Raw genomic sequence first — 21,466 nt, forward strand, 5'->3', positions numbered from 1 at the left:
TGAAGATATTAATATTTTTAGCCAATTTTTCAATATTTGTCATCTGAAAGGTCGAACTTCAAAACGATACTGATCTTGTGAAAATCCGTAACCTCTGTTGAAAGTTTTAGGCAGACGTGCATACATTTATATATTGGTAACTAAAAGTTTTTGACCCAAACCGATTAAAAAGCTTTCCCTATCTCTAAATACCTTTTATGTAAAATTTCAAATATTTAGACCAGAAATTGTCTGAGTAATTTGGTAGACACCGCAGAGGTCAAATCTTTTAAAAATTTGACCCCTATTATGATCCCATTTATTGTTTTGGGCTCATATCAAGTTATTAAGTTAGATCCATGTCCAACCAAGGAACCTATATCTAAAATCTAAAGTGTTTAGACCCAAAATTGTTGGAAGAGTTTGGTAAAGTTCTCAAAGGTAAACTCGTTGAACTTTAACTCCTTATTAGCCAAATTTCTGGCCGAAAACTGATTACAAAGTTTTTCTCAAATCTCAATACCCCGTATATCAAGTTTCGAGTCTGTAGACTGAAAATTGACAGAGTTATTGCGTAGGGAAATTGTACACAGACAGACACTTTCACTTTTATAGACTCTTTCATTTTTATTATTTTATTTCCATGGTAGGACTGTGATTCTTATGGTCCAAAGAATCTTTTAATCTACTCGAAATAAACCCTTCAAGTTGTGTTTGTAACATCTGTATGCATTGGACATTGTCAAGACAGTGTCGTCTGCCTATAAACAATTTTCCACAAAAAGTTTTTACTTACATTTGTAGAATTCCGGCTACTAAACAGCTCGTGCTGAACGCCATACAAGTCAAAACACCAGTCACCATTGCAACTGAAAGAAAAAAACAAAGTGCATTCTGATGCAACAGTTATACGACAGAGCGGAACAGTAAATTTGTCGCCCTAAAAAAAAAAAAAACCAAAACAATACTACAGTTTTATTTTAAAACTTATTGAAAAAAATCAATTCAAGTAACTTGATTATGTAGTAGAGTTGACATCTATTCAATGTAGCTGCCTTCAGCCTCACTAACCACCTTGATACAGGTCCGGAACTGGGAGCATGCCTTTTCCACAAATGCCGACAGGAGCTCGGCGAATACTTGGCAGATGGTAGTGATCAGGCTGGCTTTGGTGTTGTGGGAGGTCATGTTGATGTTCTCGACATATGACCTAGTTAAGTAGTCCAGCAGGTTCAGGTTGAAGGAGGAGGGGGAGAGTCAGTGAGAGAAGGGTACAAAGGGTTCCTTCTGAAGCCAAGCCTGGGCCTCTTTGGACTTGTGGGCTGGCATTGAGTCCTGCTGGCACACCCAGGGTCTGTCAGCGGCCACCTGATTGCACCAGGGGTCATCACACTCTTCAGCACATTGAGGTACACTTTTGTGTCGACTTTCAAGCCAATTTTCAAGATATGAGGTGGCATGATGTGGTCCTCACTTGAAACCACACCAAAGAACATAACTGTGGCCAGAAACTTCATTGAGCTGTGCCCTCAAGCGTCGAACCATCCAAATTTGCATTGTGAGGGTGCTGGCAATGGTCCTGTTGTCATTACTTAGATCGAAAGAGAGCAGGAGTTGTATAGCAGCACATCTCCGATCTTACTCATAGAATATTGTATCACTTTCAGACATGAATGATGGACACTGCTATCGCTCTTGAGACTTGTATGCAACTGGTCAACTAATAGATGGTCTGCAACAAAAAAAAGAAAACCGGTTTTCATCAAATGGAAATGGAATCATGTCATCTTTTCTAGGACAACAATTTTATTGTTCCACCCTGTAGTGTAGGGAAAATTAATCAGAATCGGAAAAATCAGAACGGGGGGGGGGGTATCTGAATCGATATCAGAAAAATTTGTGCTTATTTTCAGATGCATAAAATGATTTTTTTTTTTTTTTTTTTTTTTTTTTTTCAAGAAAAGTTTTCCACTGCTGGTAATAATAATAATAATAATAATAATAATAATAATAATAAATATTTATCGATTTTAAACAAACAGTAAAACAAAAAACTAGAAATCATCTTCCACAAGTGTATTTTTATGCTTGAGAAAATATCTGCATATTTAACATATGTAATCGGGAATAAATAAGAACTCTATTGTTTAAATATTTAGAGATTTCTAAAGAATCATAATCGATAATGGTATCGGAATTGGGAAAAATATTGGAATCGTCCCATCACTAGTTCTAACATTTGTTTTTTGAATAAGAGGTTGATGTGATTTGCCTGACGCATTGTTTAGTGTGGATATGAAAGAAATTTAAATTTAAAGAAGATAATACAATGGAGAGGTGTAACGGATAAACACGCGACTAGCTACAACCACTATAAATGCTTTCCCCACTCTATTTGTACATAAAAAATCTAAATGCCGATTCTATGAACAAAGCTGCTTTCCCAGAACTACCCACCTGTGTGGGACATTGTTCCGCTGGCCTGCTTTCGAGTTGAATACAACACGGTAGCCTTCAAATCCAATGTAAACAAGTTCTTGCTGAGCTGTCCCCATAAATAATTGCTGACTATGAGGTGCCTCAAGTCAAATTTATCCATATATGCTAATTGATGTCTGTTGTTCAAATTTCACAAAAATAAGAAATATCTTAATTTTCATTAATGGCTTTCATCCATTTTACCTCCTTTGCATAAAATTAAATTAAACTACTTTCCACATTATACCACGAAGCTGTGTTCCAAAAATTAATAATGATCTGTTAATTAGTTTAAGAGTGAATCTTTTATAAAGAAATATATAAACATAACACTAGCTAAGTAAATAAAGGTGGATATGAATATATGTGTGAATATTGGTGAATTAGCTTTCTTTAGTCTTGTTTTTAAAATTTAGTTAATTAGCTTTCTTTAATCTTGTTTTTAAATATTTGGTTAATTAGTTTTCTTTAATTTTGTTTTAAAATATTTGGTTAATTAGCTTTCTTTAATTTTGTTTATAAACTTGCTTGAAATTATTAAGTATTGATTGGACGGTCCTGGATATGACCTTAAACTATATCTGATGATGAGGCCCAAACTTGCAGTGTGAAGCCACCCTTTAATTGCCACTGCTCCCAGGTCCACTCTAACCCGGAGTGGTAGTATCTGTTAGGGTCCCAACTATGGGTTCAATAGAAAATGGCTTGGAAAAAAAAAAAAAAAAAAATTCTATTAAAAAAATGTTCTTCAAAATAACTGGATTCGGCATTAAATGACCTGAAAAGGGTTGATATGCCGTAAAACAAAAACAACCAAACCATTAATTGGACAGTTGTTGCTTGGTTTAATCAAGTCTAAATCTTGTGAAATGAAAACAAAATACGAATTAATGGCAGATCTTTATAAAATTTGTTTGTTAATGATAACTTATTGTGGAAGCGAAGATTGAGTTCACAAAAGATAATGTTGAGAATCCAGTCACCCCTCTTTGCCCTAAATAAAGAGCAATATTCATCGCCTTCCCACGGTGGGTATATTAGATACTAGGATCGGAAAGGGGTTGAAAAGTCAGTGGCCTCGAGGAAGAGCACACTAGGGGCCAAAAAAATTATCTGGGCAGCCACATCTGCATTCCCAAAATAAAAAAATTTTGTAACGTTTCTTTGTATAATAATATGGTTAAACTAACTTTAGGGTAAATTCGACACACTGCTGTCAAAACTTTCAATTCCAAAACCCAACACTCTTTCAAGTTGACTTGTACACGACAACGTACGTAGCACACCTTCCAAATTGTCCCGTTTGCTTCACATCCGTTTTTATTAACCTTTGTCTCATTTGCATATAAACGGCGACATTCTATGTCGCTCTAGTGACAGTCAATCAGAAAACCAACTGGGTTTCGCTATTTTAGCCTTTCTTTCCATTTTTGTTTTGTTTATATGACCAACCCTTTGAAGCACGCACACATGCTAGCCAAGTAAGTTATGATTTTCCCTACAAATAATATACAAGCCACTATCAAGTTGAAAAGAAAGTTCTTATGGTTTTTAACGTTTAAATTCACATAAACATATCTTAGCTCAAACAAAAATTTATTGATTGAAATAAGCACCATCAGAATCAACACCCTTTTGCCAACATAAAACAAGTGTATTAATGCCAATAACGTAAAAATCTTGTGTTCTGGTGGCGATGAAGTTGCTGAAGACATTCTTGATAGGTTTTTGAAGCATTTCTCATGCAGAAAGTTATCGAGATGCTTGAAAAAGTGGTAGTCGGCAGGTGAGAGGTCTAGAAAGTATGGTGGATGAGGCAGAATTTTATAGCCTATTTAGTTCAACTTCTGCTTGGTTAGTTTCACAATGTACGGTCGGGCATTGTCATGAAGGAGAATTGGGCCTTTCTGTTGACTAATGCTGAGTGTTGTTGTCGAAGTTTCTGATGCATTTCATCCATTTGTTGACAGTACTTCACTGCTGTAATGGTTTCACCTGCATTCAAAAAACAAATGGATGAGTCACAGACCACCAAACAGTCAGCATGATCTTTCTGGCTTCGGAAAGTGTTGTGGAGCTTTGTTGGCATCTGAGCTGAGCGTCACCAGTTGTCATAAAAAATTCACTTTTCATTGTAAGTCACACTCCGATTGAGGAACAGGTTGTAGCAAAAAAGAGGAGAGGTGACACTTCAGAACAGCGTTTACCAAGTTTTTTTGTTGTTCCAATCTCTCTTAAGTGGTTGGAAATCGTTGTATACATTATGCCTAATTCAGAAGAAAGATCTCGAACAGTTGTGCATGGATTGGCTTAGACTAAGATTCTTAATTGATCGTAGTAAACGTCTGATGGCCAACCACTATTCTAATCATCTTCAAGACTCTCGTCACCGACACAAAATTTCTTAAACCACCATTGTGATGTGTGTTCAGTAGTGGTTCCTGGGCCAAACGCTTCGTTAATATTGCAAGCCGTTTCAGCAACTTTTTAGCCTTGCTTGAATTGAAATAAGACAATTGTGCGAATTTACTTTTTTTTCCATCTTATATTCAACGTTCTGAAAAAAAGACAATTGTTTTAAAACGATCGTAATTCAAACGATTAAATAGAGCGAAAAACGATAAAACGAAAACTTATTTGAAAATACATCATTTGAAATCGAAATTTAAAATTCTGCAAGAACTTTCTTGTCAACCTAATAGCAACAAACTAACCTCTTCTTGAAGAGAAAAGGCAAAGTTTGGGAAGATGGACCTCCTAGAACTACACAGGACCAGTAACATACTGCAACAGAGAAAAGGCCACTTTAAAAATGGCAGAGACTTGGTTGATTTATGCACTGAGGTAAAAACCCTGTGGCACAGAGATGTCAGATAAATGAACTGAATTCAAAAATGTTTGGTTCTGTCGGCAATCTCTCCAGGATGACAGCCAATGGATCATTGACCCTTTTGAAAGAAGGAGATAATGCTTGGAAAGGTGGACGCCTAAAGATCTGATATAATTTGATATAATTTATCTGGAGTGAGCTGAAATGGTTCCAAGTGAATTTCTAATGTCGAATTCATTGGAATGACTGGAATGATCGAAAAGTCTGTCCTGTCTATATTCGTAGACCGTTGGACATAACTGATGGCTGTTGAAAGTCCCGAGAACACTTGCAGTAATCAAAAGAAAATAGTATACTACTATTTTAACATGACAAGATATCTCCATCTCTGTCCTAAGAACTCTGATAGATATATGCATGGACTTGGGAGCCTACAGTTGTAATACACCCCCCCCTTTACTGGATAACACAGTCTAGAATCAGATGACCAACCTTCGTCTTCTTCAGATTAGTTTTAGGACATTGCATTAGTTTCTTGTATTCTTCCCTGAATCAGAACTGTACCCTAACCAATTACGTCTCTGACAGTATAGATGCAACACTCCTTAGATACTAACACCTAGGTACATGTATTTGGCAATTTTAATGTCTACTAGTGATGGGACAATTCCAATATTTTTCCTCGATTGCGATACAATTACCTATTCCGTATTAAATTCCCAATTCCGATAGAATTACTGATTTCGATTTTTTTTAAATCTCTAAAGACTTAACTATAGAGTTATTTTCCCCCAATTACAACTACATGTAAAAACACGTTAAATGTGCATGTTTTCGCAAACGTAAAAAACCTCTTGTGTGGAGGGGTGGGTGGGTGATTCATAGATTTTAGTTTTACTTAAAATCAATAAATATTTATTTTTATTATTACTACCACCAGTGGAATATTTTGTTTTAAACAAAACCAAAAAAAAAAAAAAAAAAAAAAAAAAAACCAAACAATTAAAAGAATCGTTTTTCGCATCGGAAAATAGGCATAATTTTTTCCAATTCCAATACCCCCAAACATTCCGATTTTTTTGATTCCCAATTCTGATTCATCGTCCCAACACTAATGTCTACCATAGTTTTAGTTTTTCGAGTCATGCAGATGCAGCTCATAGCAGCACACATAGCTTCTCATTTCCTAACATAGACAGTCATGTTTCCGACTTGGCTCCCAGATCTTCAGATCAACGAGCCTCACTACCAGTGTCAGAAATTTCGTGAAAACTATTGAATAATTCCACCTGCTATCTTTCGAAGCTTATAACTCCTCAAAAAATGTAATTCAAGTCCTATTTTGTTTTTTCAATTAAAGGACCAAGGTTTCATAAAAAAACAAAAAAAAAAAAGGTTTTAAACTTTGGACATTACAGGTAAATTTCTAAGAAACGCTATTTTTTTTTGTTTTAAATTTGAATATATTATTTATTGATCTTTTATCTTCAATTTGTGATATATAAAACTTTGGTACATAAATTAATTATTTACTTTTTAATAGACATTTGAAAATGGGGGGAGGCGTGAATTAAAAAGAAAAAAAAAACGTTTGTCTAAAATATTCGGTTTATTGAAAAGATCATAAAATTTCACATTGACCCTGAAAATATCGTAAAAATTGAATCAATAGAAAAATTTTGATAGATTTTTAAAGTTTAAAAATTGAAAAATACTGAATTCGTAACATTCAATTAATTTCATTACTAATTTAAAAAAATATTTCTATTACTTTTTATACAACTTTAATAGTTTATTTTGGAAGCATAATCCATAAAGAAAATAAACAACCCACCTTTAAAAGAGAAATTACGAGTTTTTTATATTTTATTTGCAGTTTCGTGTTAGGGGTGTCAAAAATTCCTACAAAAATTCTGATACACCTAGAGCCTCACTTCTGGATCTATTCTTAACTACAGTATTTGAGGATTGTGCGAGAAATGCTCATGGTCCAGTGGTCCACTTGGGAATGCCGATTACCTTGTGATATTGGTTGACATCGCAGTAAGATCTGAGGAGCCGTTGCTAAAAATGCTGCTTCAAAAACTTTGCTCGTAAACTTCCTTTTCAGCCTTATTTGCAATTACTCAGTTTTTTTTTTCTTTAATTTAATTCGCGCCTGGTTTAGCAATGTTGTAAAATCGAAATTTGTCGACGTTTAAAATCTTATTAAAATATATAAGCAGAATATCGGTTTTTTTCCTTCTCTTTAAAAAAGAAGAGGGAACTTTTCACTGGACGACCTCAACCCCCCCCTCCCCTCCAATGATCTCTGTTAATAAGGATAGAATTTCTTAGTGTCATTTGGACGCTGACCGATGGAAAGCATGCCTCGAAGATGCAACTTTAAGATAAGTACATTTTTTATCCGCACTTTCTTAAAAAGTCAAACAAATCAAACCTTTTCTCGTGTGTACATATAATTCTGTTTAGTTTTTATTTGTCAGACACATTTAAACCATTCTTACTTATTTTAAAACAATTTCCTAAATTTTTCCTTTAACCATGACGCATCGAGGTAGTGGGGGTGGGGGAAATCCCTATAGATTAGCTTATTTAGATGACAGAAAAACTTTATTTAAGTACGATACTTAATATAATCAGCCATGGTAAGACGCAATAAATAAATATTAATAAAAATTAGAAAATTTATTAAAGAAATAGAAAGTTCCCCTTCCCCTCGTACACTGTCATCTCCTTTCGGGACACGGGACACCTATTCCGGGTGTGTATTTTCCAGTTATAAAGTCTATACTTTTGATCCGTTCCTCATCGAAACACCAGGAAGAGGAGCTCCTATTTCTCAGCAATTCAACAATCTGTACAATTGTCTGTAAGCCGATATCATCAAAAATTAGATAAGCTCTTTCTATTGAAACAACCTTACAGGCTTCTTTTCTTGTCAAATTAGCCAACCGCATTACAAGCGGATTTCCCTTTACAATAGGATAGAACTTAAGCAGTATACTTAATATATACAAGTCGTACATACTAAACTAAAACCACCTTGCTACCTACAACTAATCGCCTATACTGGACCCTCATCAGCTCACAACTTTCAGTATCCTCAGACTGTTAATTTCAAAAATATTATATCACTAAGACACTCTTCTGAATAGATTCAAAATTTCTCCCGAGCAGTTCAACATCCAGTGATCGTATATCTAATCCTCATTTAATTCCTTATATCACTTGAATTTTACCTTAAATTCTCATTCTATCCCTAAGAAAAGATCAACACCGTCTAATACTCTATTCAACTTCTAAAAAATTAGATAGACACACTTGCAATATCAGAGACTCCTTTGAAATGCTTTGTGCCTGACCTAGGCTATGGACTCGAACAATTAAACCACGACACTATGTACCGATAATTCCTCTCCAAACCGCAAAAAAATACCACTACTAGTATACAACGTATATCCTATAGATACTTTGCCTCCAAGATGACTGTCTTTGTCTGTATTGCATGACAACCCCCACTGTTTTTTTTTGTTTTTTTTTAACTACCCTCAAAACTCTATACCCTAACGTGTAAGTATACTGTACTGTTACTTAAATCCTCTCTCCTGATCACAAACTAACTGCCTTATTTCCTAAGTTGCCATTAAATCTAATCCATTGTAACTTAGAGGGGTCTTAACTCTCAACCCTAAGCCCCAATAGATTGACTTCTCATAAATCAATACACATTAACACCGAAAGATTTCTTAGGCATGCTTCTGATTATATTCTTATCCCAAAACTAAACTTCTAAGTAAATACTTAATTGAGCATATATCTTATCTTTCAGTCGTATTAAATACACAGTCTTGGCACCAAATTTAAATTTCTGATATTAAGAAGATCATACTTTAACATATTATCCTATTCCTGAACTTACAAATCTATATCTATATCGCAATTACTTATAACGTCACCAACTAACTTCGGAAGAACCCCCCCCCATCCGATTTTGTTTTATATCATAAGTTGCTTAAAACGTGATTAGTTAAAGTTCAGAATAAAATCACGCTTTCTCTTAACGGTTAATTTAAAAAAAAAAAAAAAAAAAATCTTCTGAACGCTATTAAAAGTTAAATTCTTCACTAGTTTGGAGACGGAATGCGTTGTTGTGATAAGTGATTTTTTTCTCTACTAATTCGCACTTTTTATTTTAAGATTCAAATATTAATAACTACATTTTATTTCAGTATTTAATTTATGTATTTCTGTTGTATTAAATGCTAGCTTTTTTTTTTTTTTTTTTTTTTTTTTTTTTCTCTCGTCCATAAATGTTTATTTATCTACCGAGTTGATTGCAAAAATAGATTACCTAATTGTACTCATTTTTAGTTCGTGGGAGGGGAATCTATCACCATACTTTCCCTTAAACAGGACCGTTGGACTTTTATTAAGTACAATACTTAATAGTTATTTTTTATTTATTTATTTATTTTTTTTTAATGGAGAGTAGAAAACGCATTGTGGATGCGTTATCGGCAGCTCCTGTTACTCTCGCTTCTTCTTATTTGTCCCTCAGTCCTCATTTTTTAAATGAGTGATTTTTCTGACAAAGGGAGAAGAAAAAGCTGTTTTCTAGGTTGGCAGTATTTTTGCGCGAACAGTTGGCAGAGTTGGTGGAAATTTTCTGTTTCTATGTCTATCCTTGTAGCCATGTCACTAGTAAGGGTGCTGGAGGTAAACGTTTTGTCTGGGCTGACGTTATCCGCCTGATAGTCAGGGACCCGAACCTTGGATTAACCACTAAGGAGGCTGTCCTATCAGCAGGTGCAAAGTACTGGGGCTGCTGTATTGCCATTTGGTGAATGGAATCTGGACCATGCAGTAGCTTCTGGTGGGGCCTCTCGATGCCATACTAGTGGGTAATTGTTACGGCTTTACCTTATCATGTGGTACAAAAAAAAAAAAAAATTCTTCGTTTCTTTTTCTCTCTTAGTTTCCCCTCTCTGTCCTGCTCTAAGTAAATCTGTCGACCTAGTCCACAAATTCCAAAATTTCATCATGACAAGTTTCAAGAAAAAATACACGATTAAACCCGGTTCTCCAACTTCCAACGTAGACCCCTACTACCATGTCTCCTTCAACATCAGGGGTCTACGTTCTAACCTTCCAGAGGTTGAAACCCAATTACAGGAGACTAAACCAGACCTTTTATTTTTAAGTGAAACTGGCATTGGACAGGCTATTTCCCTAGATGAGTTTGCAATTACAGGATACTCTAACTTAACTTCTAAATCTGACCCCCAAGATCGCCATGGGCATGGAATATGTGCCTATATTAAAGATAGCTTTCCATGTGGGAGGGACATCTCCAGGGAAGATCCTAACTTACCCTATATGTGCTTCCGGGTTGCTTTAGCTCACACTACTGCATTTATATTTACTCTCTATCGCCCCCACAACAGCGGAGTTACTATCTTTCAAAGCATATCTGAGAAAATTGACCAAGTCCTTTCTACTTATCCTTCAGCTAACATCCACGTATGTGGAGACTTCAATGTTCACAACGTCGAATGGTTGACCCACTCAAACAAGACCGATGATGAGGGGAGGTTCTGTCATGATTTCTCCATTGCCTATGACCTCACTCAGATTGTTCAGGAACCTACCCGTGTGCCAGATAATGACGGCCAGTATGCGAGCCTACTAGACCTTTTTCTCACAACTTGCCCTGAACTATGTTCAGTTTCTGTTCTGTCGCCTCTTGGATCTTCCGACCACTCTGTTGTATCAATTAAGATAAAAATGAAATGTAATAAGTCCCCAGACGTACCACTTCATCGTACAGTATATCGATACACTAAGGCTGACTGGGATAGCTTCCGTACATTTATATCTGATCTACCTCTGCATTCCATGTTTAAAAAGGATGTGTCCTCTATAGTATTAGACCTAACTGAATGGTTAATTGTAGGTATTGACCATTTCATACCCTCTAAAAAGTTTCAGCAAAAACCTAACAGCCAGCCATGGTTCTCTCCAGAATGTGCTGCTGCCATTGCGCACAGAAATCACTTTTTCCACTGCTTCAAACGTAATAGATGTATGGAAACTAAAGCCGTTTTCAGGACTGCCAGCAACCATTGTAAGAAAGTAATAAGGAACGCAAGAGAGTTGTATGCTCAATCTGTTAAGTCCAAAGTAGCTGAGCAGCGGCTTGGTTCCCACCAGTTTTGGCAAATAGCAAACAGAATCCTGAACAGAAGCGTGTGCTCCATCCCAACTATTATCAATGGACCTGAGGTAATCTCGTCAGCATCAGACAAAGCCAAACTCTTTGTCAAGAACTTTGCAGCTAATTCTACCCTTTGCGACCAAGACCGCCAACCCCCAATATTTCCTCCTGTATCAGAAAACACGCTATGTGATATACGTATATCTGTACGTGATGTTGCCAAGCTAATCAAAAACCTTGATTCCAGTAAAGCAACTGGCCCTGATGGTATTCCAATTATAATACTCAAAAAACTTCAACCTGAACTAGCGCCCATACTTACAAAACTGTTTAAACGTTGTCTTAAGGAGAATAGTTTCCCATCTCCCTGGAAAATCTCATCAGTATGCCCTGTATTTAAGAATTCAGGTGATCGCTCATCCCCCTCTCAGTACAGGCCAATAAGTCTCCTGTGCGTCATGAGTAAGTTGCTAGAATCTGTGTTAAATACAGAAGTAATCAAACATCTCAACAAAAATAACCTTCTTAGTGACACTCAATATGGTTTCCGTTCTGCTAGATCTACAGCAGATGTCCTTACAGTTATATCGCATAGGATTAGCAAATCTCTCGACGGTGGCAATCTTTCTAGGGCAATTGCTCTTGACATATCTAAAGCCTTTGATAGGGTATGGCATAAAGGTTTACTTCATAAGATCGCTAGCTATGGTATAGCTGGAAAAGTCTTCTCAATTATTAAATCATTTCTTTCTGATAGGTTCATAAGAGTAGTAGTTGAGGGGCAAAAATCAGAAGCTCACAGTATTAATGCCGGTGTCCCTCAGGGATCCATCCTGGGCCCAACTCTTTTCCTGATCTACATTAATGATCTTCCAAATCATATCCTTACATCATTTGTAGACATTTATGCTGACGACACTACCATTTATGGTACCACATCTAAGACAGTAAACGAGCAAGTACTCTCCAATTCTCTCTCCTCTGATCTTGAGCATGTAGTACAATGGGGAAAGGAGTGGCTGGTTACTTTTAATGCATCTAAAACCAAGCTTCTCTCTTTACATCATCAACATTTTAATCCACATTTGTCATCAATTGAAATGAATGGCTCTCGTCTTCAGGAGGCCTCAAGTTTTGACAAGCTTCTGGGCTTGACCATTACTCCTGATCTTAAATGGAACACGTATATCAAATCTGTTGCCAAGGCCGCTGGAAAAATGGTGGGATCTTTCTATCGATCCAGTAGATATCTCACTGCTGATGCTATTCACTATCTATATAAGAGCCAGGTACGTCCAAGGATGGAATACTGTTGCCACATCTGGGCAGGAGCTGCTAGAAAGGACTTGTCCTGCCTTGATAGAGTTCAAAATAGACTTCGTAGCCTCGTAGGAGATGTCCTTTTCTCCTCCTTACAACCTCTATCTCACAGAAGAGATGTTGCGAGTTTGTCTCTGATGTATCGTTATTTTCATGGAAAGTGTTCAACTGAGCTTCAATCTATGGTCCCCCCTCGCCAAACTTTCACAAGAAACACTCGTCTAGCTGTAAACACTATCAATAATTTCCCCCACTCTTTATCTGTGCCTAAACCTAAACATAGATTCCATGAACAAAGCTTCTTTCTTAGAACTGCACGCCTGTGGAATTGTCTTCCGTTTTCCTGCTTTCCGGCTGACTACAATATGGTTGTGTTCAAGTCTAAGGTAAATAAGTTCTTGATGAGCCGTTCCATATAAGTTATTAAATTTACCAAATTTTCATTACTAATGATTACTATATTGACCAACTTCTACTGTACACTCTTTAACCCTTATCCTTGAGTGGCCTCTGGGCCTTGATAACGTGGTGATGCCTTTGTAAAAAAAAAAAAAAAAAAAAAAAAAAAAAAAAATATCTAACCTTGCATAAACTCGTCTCTCAAACCAATGCTGTTGCAAATTTAGTACTTCCACTGCATGAATTCATACCTATCCTCTCTCCCATTAACAATGGAAAGCTTAGTAATGTCCTTTTAATCACTTTGAGGAGTAAAATCTTACAGTAGATGTAAACTTAAATAACCTTTTTTTTTTAGTAGATATTAACCTAATAAACTGATTAATATTAACTACCCATGCGGGGTCGCAAAAATACCTGGATTAGGATCCAGGCGTGAGACGAACCCTCTCGGTGCTGATGGACCCGTAGATCCTCCCAGGTCATCTGTCTTGGAGAAGGAAAACTGAAGCTAAACCTAGGGGAGGGAGGCCTCTTCAGTCCTGGATGACAACCTTCCTAGAGCTGGTGACTCAAACAAATCACCGGTTAGCAAACCTAAACTGCTTAAGGAGATAGACAAAGCCTATCGCCCGGCTCTCATACTTCTTTGCCTATTAGCCAGGCGTAGAGATGTTATCAAAGGGACTCGTCAGAATTGCCCAGTGGTTGACCTTGTTTCCTGACTAGGGCAATGAACCCCGTTTTTTCCCCTGCTCTCGCCACATCCCATCCCCCCAAACTGGACATTGTGGGAGTGCTTCAGTACCATATATGTCGGTACAGTGGACTGGGCTGACTTTGTCAATCCGGTACCCTCAATCCATTAGGCAGTTTCCTGGCTGCTTTTTCCGACTGATAGTACAGGACCCTAACTCTTTAGTAGCGCTTAGAGCGGCTGCTCCATCAACAGCTGTATAATATCGGGATGTTTGTAGTGCCATGTCGCGCATGGAAAGGGACCCTGCACTCATCCCCGGGGGCTTTCCTGAGGCCATAATCCTGTGGGCGAGGACAGCTGATGGTCTACTTGTGATGCATGTCTGATATTCTGCACAACCACTTGTCCAGCACCCCCTCACTCACTCACTCTAACCGAAACTTTTAAATCAAACAAAATGAAATGACACCTCAAGCAAAAGATACGTTTAAATCAGGACCAAACTCAAAGAAAACCAACCTGCCTCCTCCCTTGAGGCTTACATTTACGAATATCCACGGGCTTAGAACTAACTTAGATGATGTTGAATCATATCTCCTTGCAAACACCCCGGATATCTTAGCATTAAGTGAAACTAACCTTCACTCCTCCATTCCCTCTAACCACTTTAACATGCGTGGTTATCTCCCACTCTGCCGTAAGGATTCGGACAGACATATGCATGGGCTTGGAGTCTATATTCGTAACACCCTCCTCCTGACTAGAAAAATAAAACTAGAAACAGACGACCAGGCATTTATGTGCTTCAAACTAAATATGCAACATAATATTAGCTACTTGTATTTTCTCTACCACTCTCCCTCAACCCAGGACTGTAGCCTAATAAACAAAGTCTCAGACAGCATAGATATAGCACTCTCCCTCGATACTAGCGCTGTAGTACATGTATTTGGTGACTTCAATGTCCACCACAGCAACTGGCTTGGATTCTCTAATTACACAGACATAGCTGGTAGCACAACACATAGCTTCACTATATTCCATTCCCAATCTCAGACGGTTACATTCCAGACACGTTTCCCAGACAAGCAAGACCAATATGCCTCACTTCTAGATCTATTTCTGACAACAATTCCCAATGATTGTACATGTACGGGAATGCTGATCATGCTGTGATAATGGTTGAAATCACCCTAAATTCTCGCCCTAAAACTGAAGACCCACTACTCAAAACAACAAGGTATTACAAAAAGGCTGACTGGAAAGCCATCAGGAACTCATCAGAGATGCTCCATGGCAAAATATCTTTTCTCTCCCAGCTGAACAGTGTGCAAATGAGGCCACTGAATTGTTAAAAACTGCAATTGAGGCACATGTTCCCAACGAAAATTCTATAGCAAACCCCACACTCCTCAATGGTTTACCTCTGCTTGTGCAGCTGCTATCGATCAAAGGAAGCATGCATTCTTCAGATTCAACCGACATAAGTCCAGTTCAAACAGACAGAGGTATATAGAAGCCAGAAATAATTGTAAGAGAGTAATAGTGACAGCTAAGACAGATTACACTGAAGCCACCAGGAAACGCATTGAAGCACAGAAATTAGGAACTCGTGACTCCTGGAAAATCTACAACAGTGTAGTAAAACAACCATGAGGTTGCTTGCATGGCAACCGACAAGGCAAATCTGCTTCCTAGTCGGTTTGCCTCAAACTTAACACTGGACCCAGCACACCACTCCCTCCTTGACTTTCGTTTGCGGACAGACGCCACACTAAACGATTTGAAAATCATCCCTTCTCAGGTGCATGGTATTATAAAAAACCTAGACACCTCAAAAGCATGTGGACTAGATCTCATCCCAGCTGTGCTAAGAAAAAAATGCTCTGCTGAGATTGCTCCAGTTCTCTCCAAACTATACAATAAATACCTTAGCGAATCTTGCTTTCCCAGCTGCTGGAAAACCGCTTCTGTGGTACCAGTCTTCAAGAATTCTGGTGAAAGAACTGACCCACTAAATTATCGCCCCATTAGCCTCCTCCCACTTTTCGCCAAAATATTTGAGTCCTTAGTTAATCAAGCCCTAGTTCAACACCTAACAGCTGCTAAACTCCTGACCGACAAACAATATGGATTCAGGCAAGCCCGTTCAACAGCAGATATCATAACTGTAGTTTCTGAACGTATATACCGTTCACTGGACAAAACAGGGCAGGGTAGAGCGGTAGCCCTTGATATATCTAAAGCTTTTGACAGGGTATGGCACGATGGTCTTCTAAGGAAAATTAGATCATATGGTATCACTGGAAGAATACATAATGTAATTAAATCCTCCTTAAGTAAGAAAAAAATCCAAGTTGTCCTCGACAGTATTACATCTAAACAATATGATATAAATGCGGGAGTACTTCAGGGGTCTATCCTTGGACCTTTATTGTTTCTGATATTCATAAATGACCTCCCTGATAAAATTGTTTCGGAGATGGGTATATTTGCAGATGACACCACCCTCTATAACAGATATGAGGGGAAAACAAATGAACACATATCCAAGGAAATGGCAGAATCACTAGAGGATGACCTCCAATCTGTAGTGGAATGGGGACAAAAATGGATGGTCACATTCAATGCTGCCAAGACTAAGCTTGTTTCCTTCAATAACTACAAGAAAACTTTTCTACCACCAATAGCAATGGCTAAGAATACACTGCCTGAAAGTACTTCCTTTAAACTCCTTGGCCTAACGTTTACAGGGAACATGAACTGGAATAGATACATTGAGAGCATTGCCAAGGCTGCTGCAAAGAAGGTGGGCTATCTCTACTGTGCCAGAAAACTACTTACGCCAGAAAGTATCCTGTACCTCTATAAGGCCACTATTCGCCCATGTATGGAGTATTGCTGTCACATTTGGGCTGGTGCATCTGCTGCTTGTCTCTCACTCCTGGACAGGGTTCAAAAGAGAGTCGCCAACCTGATAGGTCCTAAACTGTCATCTAAGCTTCAGCCTCTGTCCCATCGACGAAATGTTGCATCCTTCTGCCTGTTCTACAAATACTTTAATGGTGGCTGCTCTGACGAACTGCAAGCACTTGTACCTCCTTGACGTGACAAACCTGACAAGCAACGCAGTCCCACCTCTTTACAGTAGAGATCCCTAGGTGTAAGAAAGCCTTTTACTCCAATAGCTTCTTCCCCAGAACGACAAGTCTTTGGAACTCCCTTCCGGGATTCTGCTTTCATAACTGTACTGATATGTAGAAGTTCAACAAACATCTTTCTACTCATCTCCCTTTATAATGCCCCTGCAAATTGTCCCTGATAGTAGCCCCCTACTTCAAAGTGAACTTGCCTTGTTTGGGGTGAAGATTGAATGAAAAAAAAAAAAAAAAGCTAATTGGAAAGCCATCAGAGAATAGCAAAATCCCACTCCTTCACCCTAGATGCCAGAAAGTGCTCTACTCTAATAGTTTCTTCCCTCAGACGACTAGACTTTGGAATTCCCTCCCTGTTTCCTGCTTGTACTAAGCTGCAGAAGTTTCAATGTAATGTGAACAGACATCTTGCTGCTCAATTCCCCACGGTCCCCAATTAAATGTGACCCAAAATAGTAGCTCCTTATATTTTAAGTGTGCAATATGCCTTGTTAGGGGTAAAAAAAAAAAAAAAAAAAAAAATACAGCATCTGATATTCCTTAATACTTACCCACCAAACTCACTGTTGCTTAACTTCAGTGAGTCTGGGAGACCTGAGTGTGCCAACATGATTATAGCCGTAGCTGGATCAGAAGATGGCCGAGTCACTTAAGTAAGCAAACATATGAAATATTCAAATACAAATGAGTCATTCAGTTTTTAAGAGTGCGTTGGTGAAAGAAGTTATCTGGTTCTTAAATTTTGTAAGACTGTCATTTAGGACTTTGTAGGCTTGCAAAAAAAAAAAAACGTGCACGTGACGTGCGCATGTATAAAGGGGAGGGGGTGGCATTTATTGTTTGTTTTATCTTCTTTCTTACAACAACCCCCATCTACCCCCCCCCCAAACCTTTCCTCCAAAACAACCTCTTTGATTTTTCTGTTTTCAGCTGATTTGTAGCCAAGACTGCTTTGTTACTCCAATTATAAAGATATTCAAAAACTCTTTTAGTCTCCTGATGAGTCAATGTGAACTGAAGTGTGTGTGTGGGGGGGGGGGGGTGAAAAGAAAGACTTTATGTAAGAAAGAGTTGAATAAAATCACTGAACGAGGGGAAGAAATGGAAAAGGGGTTGGGAGTGCGGCGAAAAAAAAAAAAAAAAAAGAAAAAAAGGAAATAATTGTGAATGCCTAAATAGAATTTATCAATAAATGGTGGCTTCAGATCCCAGTAATAAATCAATAAAAAAATGGGTACAATCGATTTCCAAATAGATAAACGGTAAATAAACAAGAATGGATTCATTCGTAAGATACGTCCATTCAATCGGTGCACCTAAAGATAAAAAAAAAGCCTATGTTAACTGTGTATTCAGAATTACATCCCTTGATTTGTATTCAAATTATCTCCCCTAAATTATATTGACAAGAAGAGAATAAACACTCGGGCTTGTATTACAATCCACAAAAGGTACGAAAAAGTAGTTAAAATTTAAAAAAATATATAAAATGTTATCAAAGACAAGATAAGTTACTATGTCACGGTAACATATTGGTTGGGTTTTTAACAGTATTTTGTATAATTTTTTTAGTTTTAACTCATTTTTCCAAACTTTACATATTTAACGGTCAGCTCGTCGCTATTTGTCTTTTTCACATATATCGATAAACATAGTATGATTTTCAAACCGATTACACGTTTTAAAGTGAGTACTAAAAGCCACTAAAAAAAAAGTGAGTACTAAAAGCCACTAAAAACTTTTCCAGATAGGTAGAAGAGTAACAACTTGCCTTTGATAACATTTATTTGTAATATTTTTTAAATTTTTTGACCACTTTTTCATAACTCTGAGGATTGAAATACAAACCCAACACTTCATATTATTTGAACTTAAATTCAGAGCGTTTGGGCGGTTGCAACGCCGCCGTTTAATTATTGGGAATATCTTTATCTGATTGTAGTGAAAATTACATTGAATATCTGCGGATGCGTGTGAAAACTACTGCAGCTTTTTCATGTGGAGGAGTTTAAATTTTAGAGTGTTAAAACCACAGCTACCGAGAGAGTAGGTCAGTGAAAGGTCAGTGAACATAACAGTGTGATGTCATTATCAGATCAACATGTAGGTAAAGGCACAAAGGTGCCTAAAGTTTCTGGTGTTCAACCACGTGGCCATAAAAAATATTTTTCGTTGCCTTATATTATGGCTGTTGATGTTTTTGGTACTCATGCAGAGAGTGATCCCTGCTGAAATAATAACGTTATTATTTAAAAAGCCATTCTTAACATGGAGAGGGGAGGGTGTTTTGTACCTATTCTGTACTTTAACCTTACAATTGAATAGAAAAAACAACAAAATAAAAAAAACATATCATAAAGCTTTAATTAAACGTAGAAATTCGATTTAAAAAATAGCGCGGATCACTCTCTGCATTAACACCGTTTTTTTTATTCTCCTAAAAAGAAAAAACAATTCTCCAGTTAGATTAGTATTACAATTATCATAACTGCATATTGGGATAATTTTAATCTAACAAAATATAACGGTAACTAAACATGTTTTCGAACTTATTTCTATCGAAGGAAGTTGAATATTTCATTTGATTATTTTTTTTAAACTGCAAAACAAACAATTTTCATATGAGAATATTTTTCAGTCCGTTCTTTTAATAAATAAAACTTTTCATTGAATATTTCCAAATATTTAAAAGTTAGAAGCATTTTTCACAAGTTTTTTTTGTTGTTTTATTTTTGTTGTTGTTTTGTTTTTTGTTTTAACTAAAACGATCGATGATTTCAATATTTTAGCACCGGGCGTAATTTATTTCTTTGAAATATATTTCAAACTTAAAAGTTTTTGTTTGTTTGTTTTATAACATTTTATCTGCAAATAAGTTACATGACTGAAATGGGAAATGAAATAGGAAATTCTCTATTCTCTCCAGAGACATACGAACACAAATTTATCTCAGTGACCGTGGTTAAACGCACGAGGAATATTGTGTCTGGAAAATGAAAAAGTTGAAAAAAGATGTCAATAACACATCCATGACAGGGATAGCTTTCTTAGAATCTCATACTGTCAATATCTGCACCAGAGAAATGAAACTTTTAGGTCATGAATAAGTTCAGTCCTTGACCTTTTGGCTACGAGCAAAGTGTAGTATCTGTTCTGATACTACACTTCGCCTTTTTTGACTTCGATCAGTGGAAGAGAAATTCTTTTAGATTGAAGCAATTTTTATTTTTGTTCCTATCCAGAGTGCCCCTTTTTGGGGAGCTGGGTTTTCTCTACATTAAAAACCGACCTTGTGCCTAACTCTGCCCTTGAGGGGAAGCAAGTAAATAGGAACAATGCAATCTGAAATCCTCTCATTAAATCGCAATACAGAGATTCTGCAATCTGTCATGAATAATGTTTTGGAAAGGACACAAATATGCTAAGCTGAAAATAGGCAACATTTAAAAGACATTATTTTTCATAAATAAAGATTGTTTGAATTTTGTATTTTTTTTTTTTTTAATTTCTCAATGTCTTAGTGAGATTGTGTTAAAATTTTTGGGACACCCTGTATTATTCTGAATATTATGGGGAGCAATCTCTGATGTGAAGACATCAAACTATTATTATATCTTGAGTGTTAATTTCACAACGTTTTGGTCGATGTAACCTCCACTCTTCAGGTGTATTGTGTTGAACCCAGGAATCTGCACAAACTTTCGCACAGAACCGGGGTGTAGCATGCTCTTGTTCCGTCAGTCATCTAAAAATAAAAATTCAGAAACATAATCTCTTAATTTTTATGATTTTTTTGTTTACATGAAGATTGATTTTTTTTATTGCAATTGTGAAATACTTAGCAATTCCACCGGTCATGATGGGACAAGTGTGTGTTACCCGCATGGATTAAATAAAGGGTTCTGTTTAAAATTCTGTGTAGATTTCCGAGTTTGACAAGATACACCTGAAGAAGGTCAGAAGTTACATCGACCGAAATATTGTGATGAGAACAGGTTAAAGAATCCATATTAATACGAATAAACTCTTTGATTTTAACAAAAACTTCCGTTATGCACGTACAAGATGGGAAATTTAGAATCGTTCTTTTTCTGACTTATGCTTCAACTTTAAGAAAAGAAAAACTCATCAGAGACGTTCCGACCTAACTTTACATTTTTACATAGTTTTCACATGGCCGACATGGTTTCAGCAGATCTTGTTTCTGGCCAGTTTTGACATCTATTCATTTTAGCATGGCCTCTTTTGACTGTTTGCAGAATTTATCATCAGATTATTTTGAAGGCAATGCAAATTTATTTTATTTAAGTGTATAAGAACGTTTTAGCAATGTTGACTACAATAATGTTGAAATGACGTGACGTATGAATAAACGAAGGTCTTGTTGA

General features: G+C 36.9%; 1 protein-coding gene across 1 annotated transcript in view; it reads right to left on the reverse strand.

The window, feature by feature from the left end:
* Positions 1-21,466, reverse strand: part of LOC145248354 (calcium channel flower homolog) — a 113,148-nt gene that overhangs the window by 23,631 nt on the left and 68,051 nt on the right. The window contains exon 2 of the mRNA XM_080110273.1: positions 776-848. Coding sequence (XP_079966399.1) covers positions 776-848 — 73 coding nt within the window. The remainder of the gene's footprint in view (positions 1-775; positions 849-21,466) is intronic.

Source organism: Euprymna scolopes, chromosome 26 (genome assembly GCF_053919585.1).
Source record: "Euprymna scolopes isolate OS-2025 chromosome 26, ASM5391958v1, whole genome shotgun sequence".
In the NCBI taxonomy this organism is placed as follows: Eukaryota; Metazoa; Mollusca; class Cephalopoda; order Sepiida; family Sepiolidae; genus Euprymna; species Euprymna scolopes.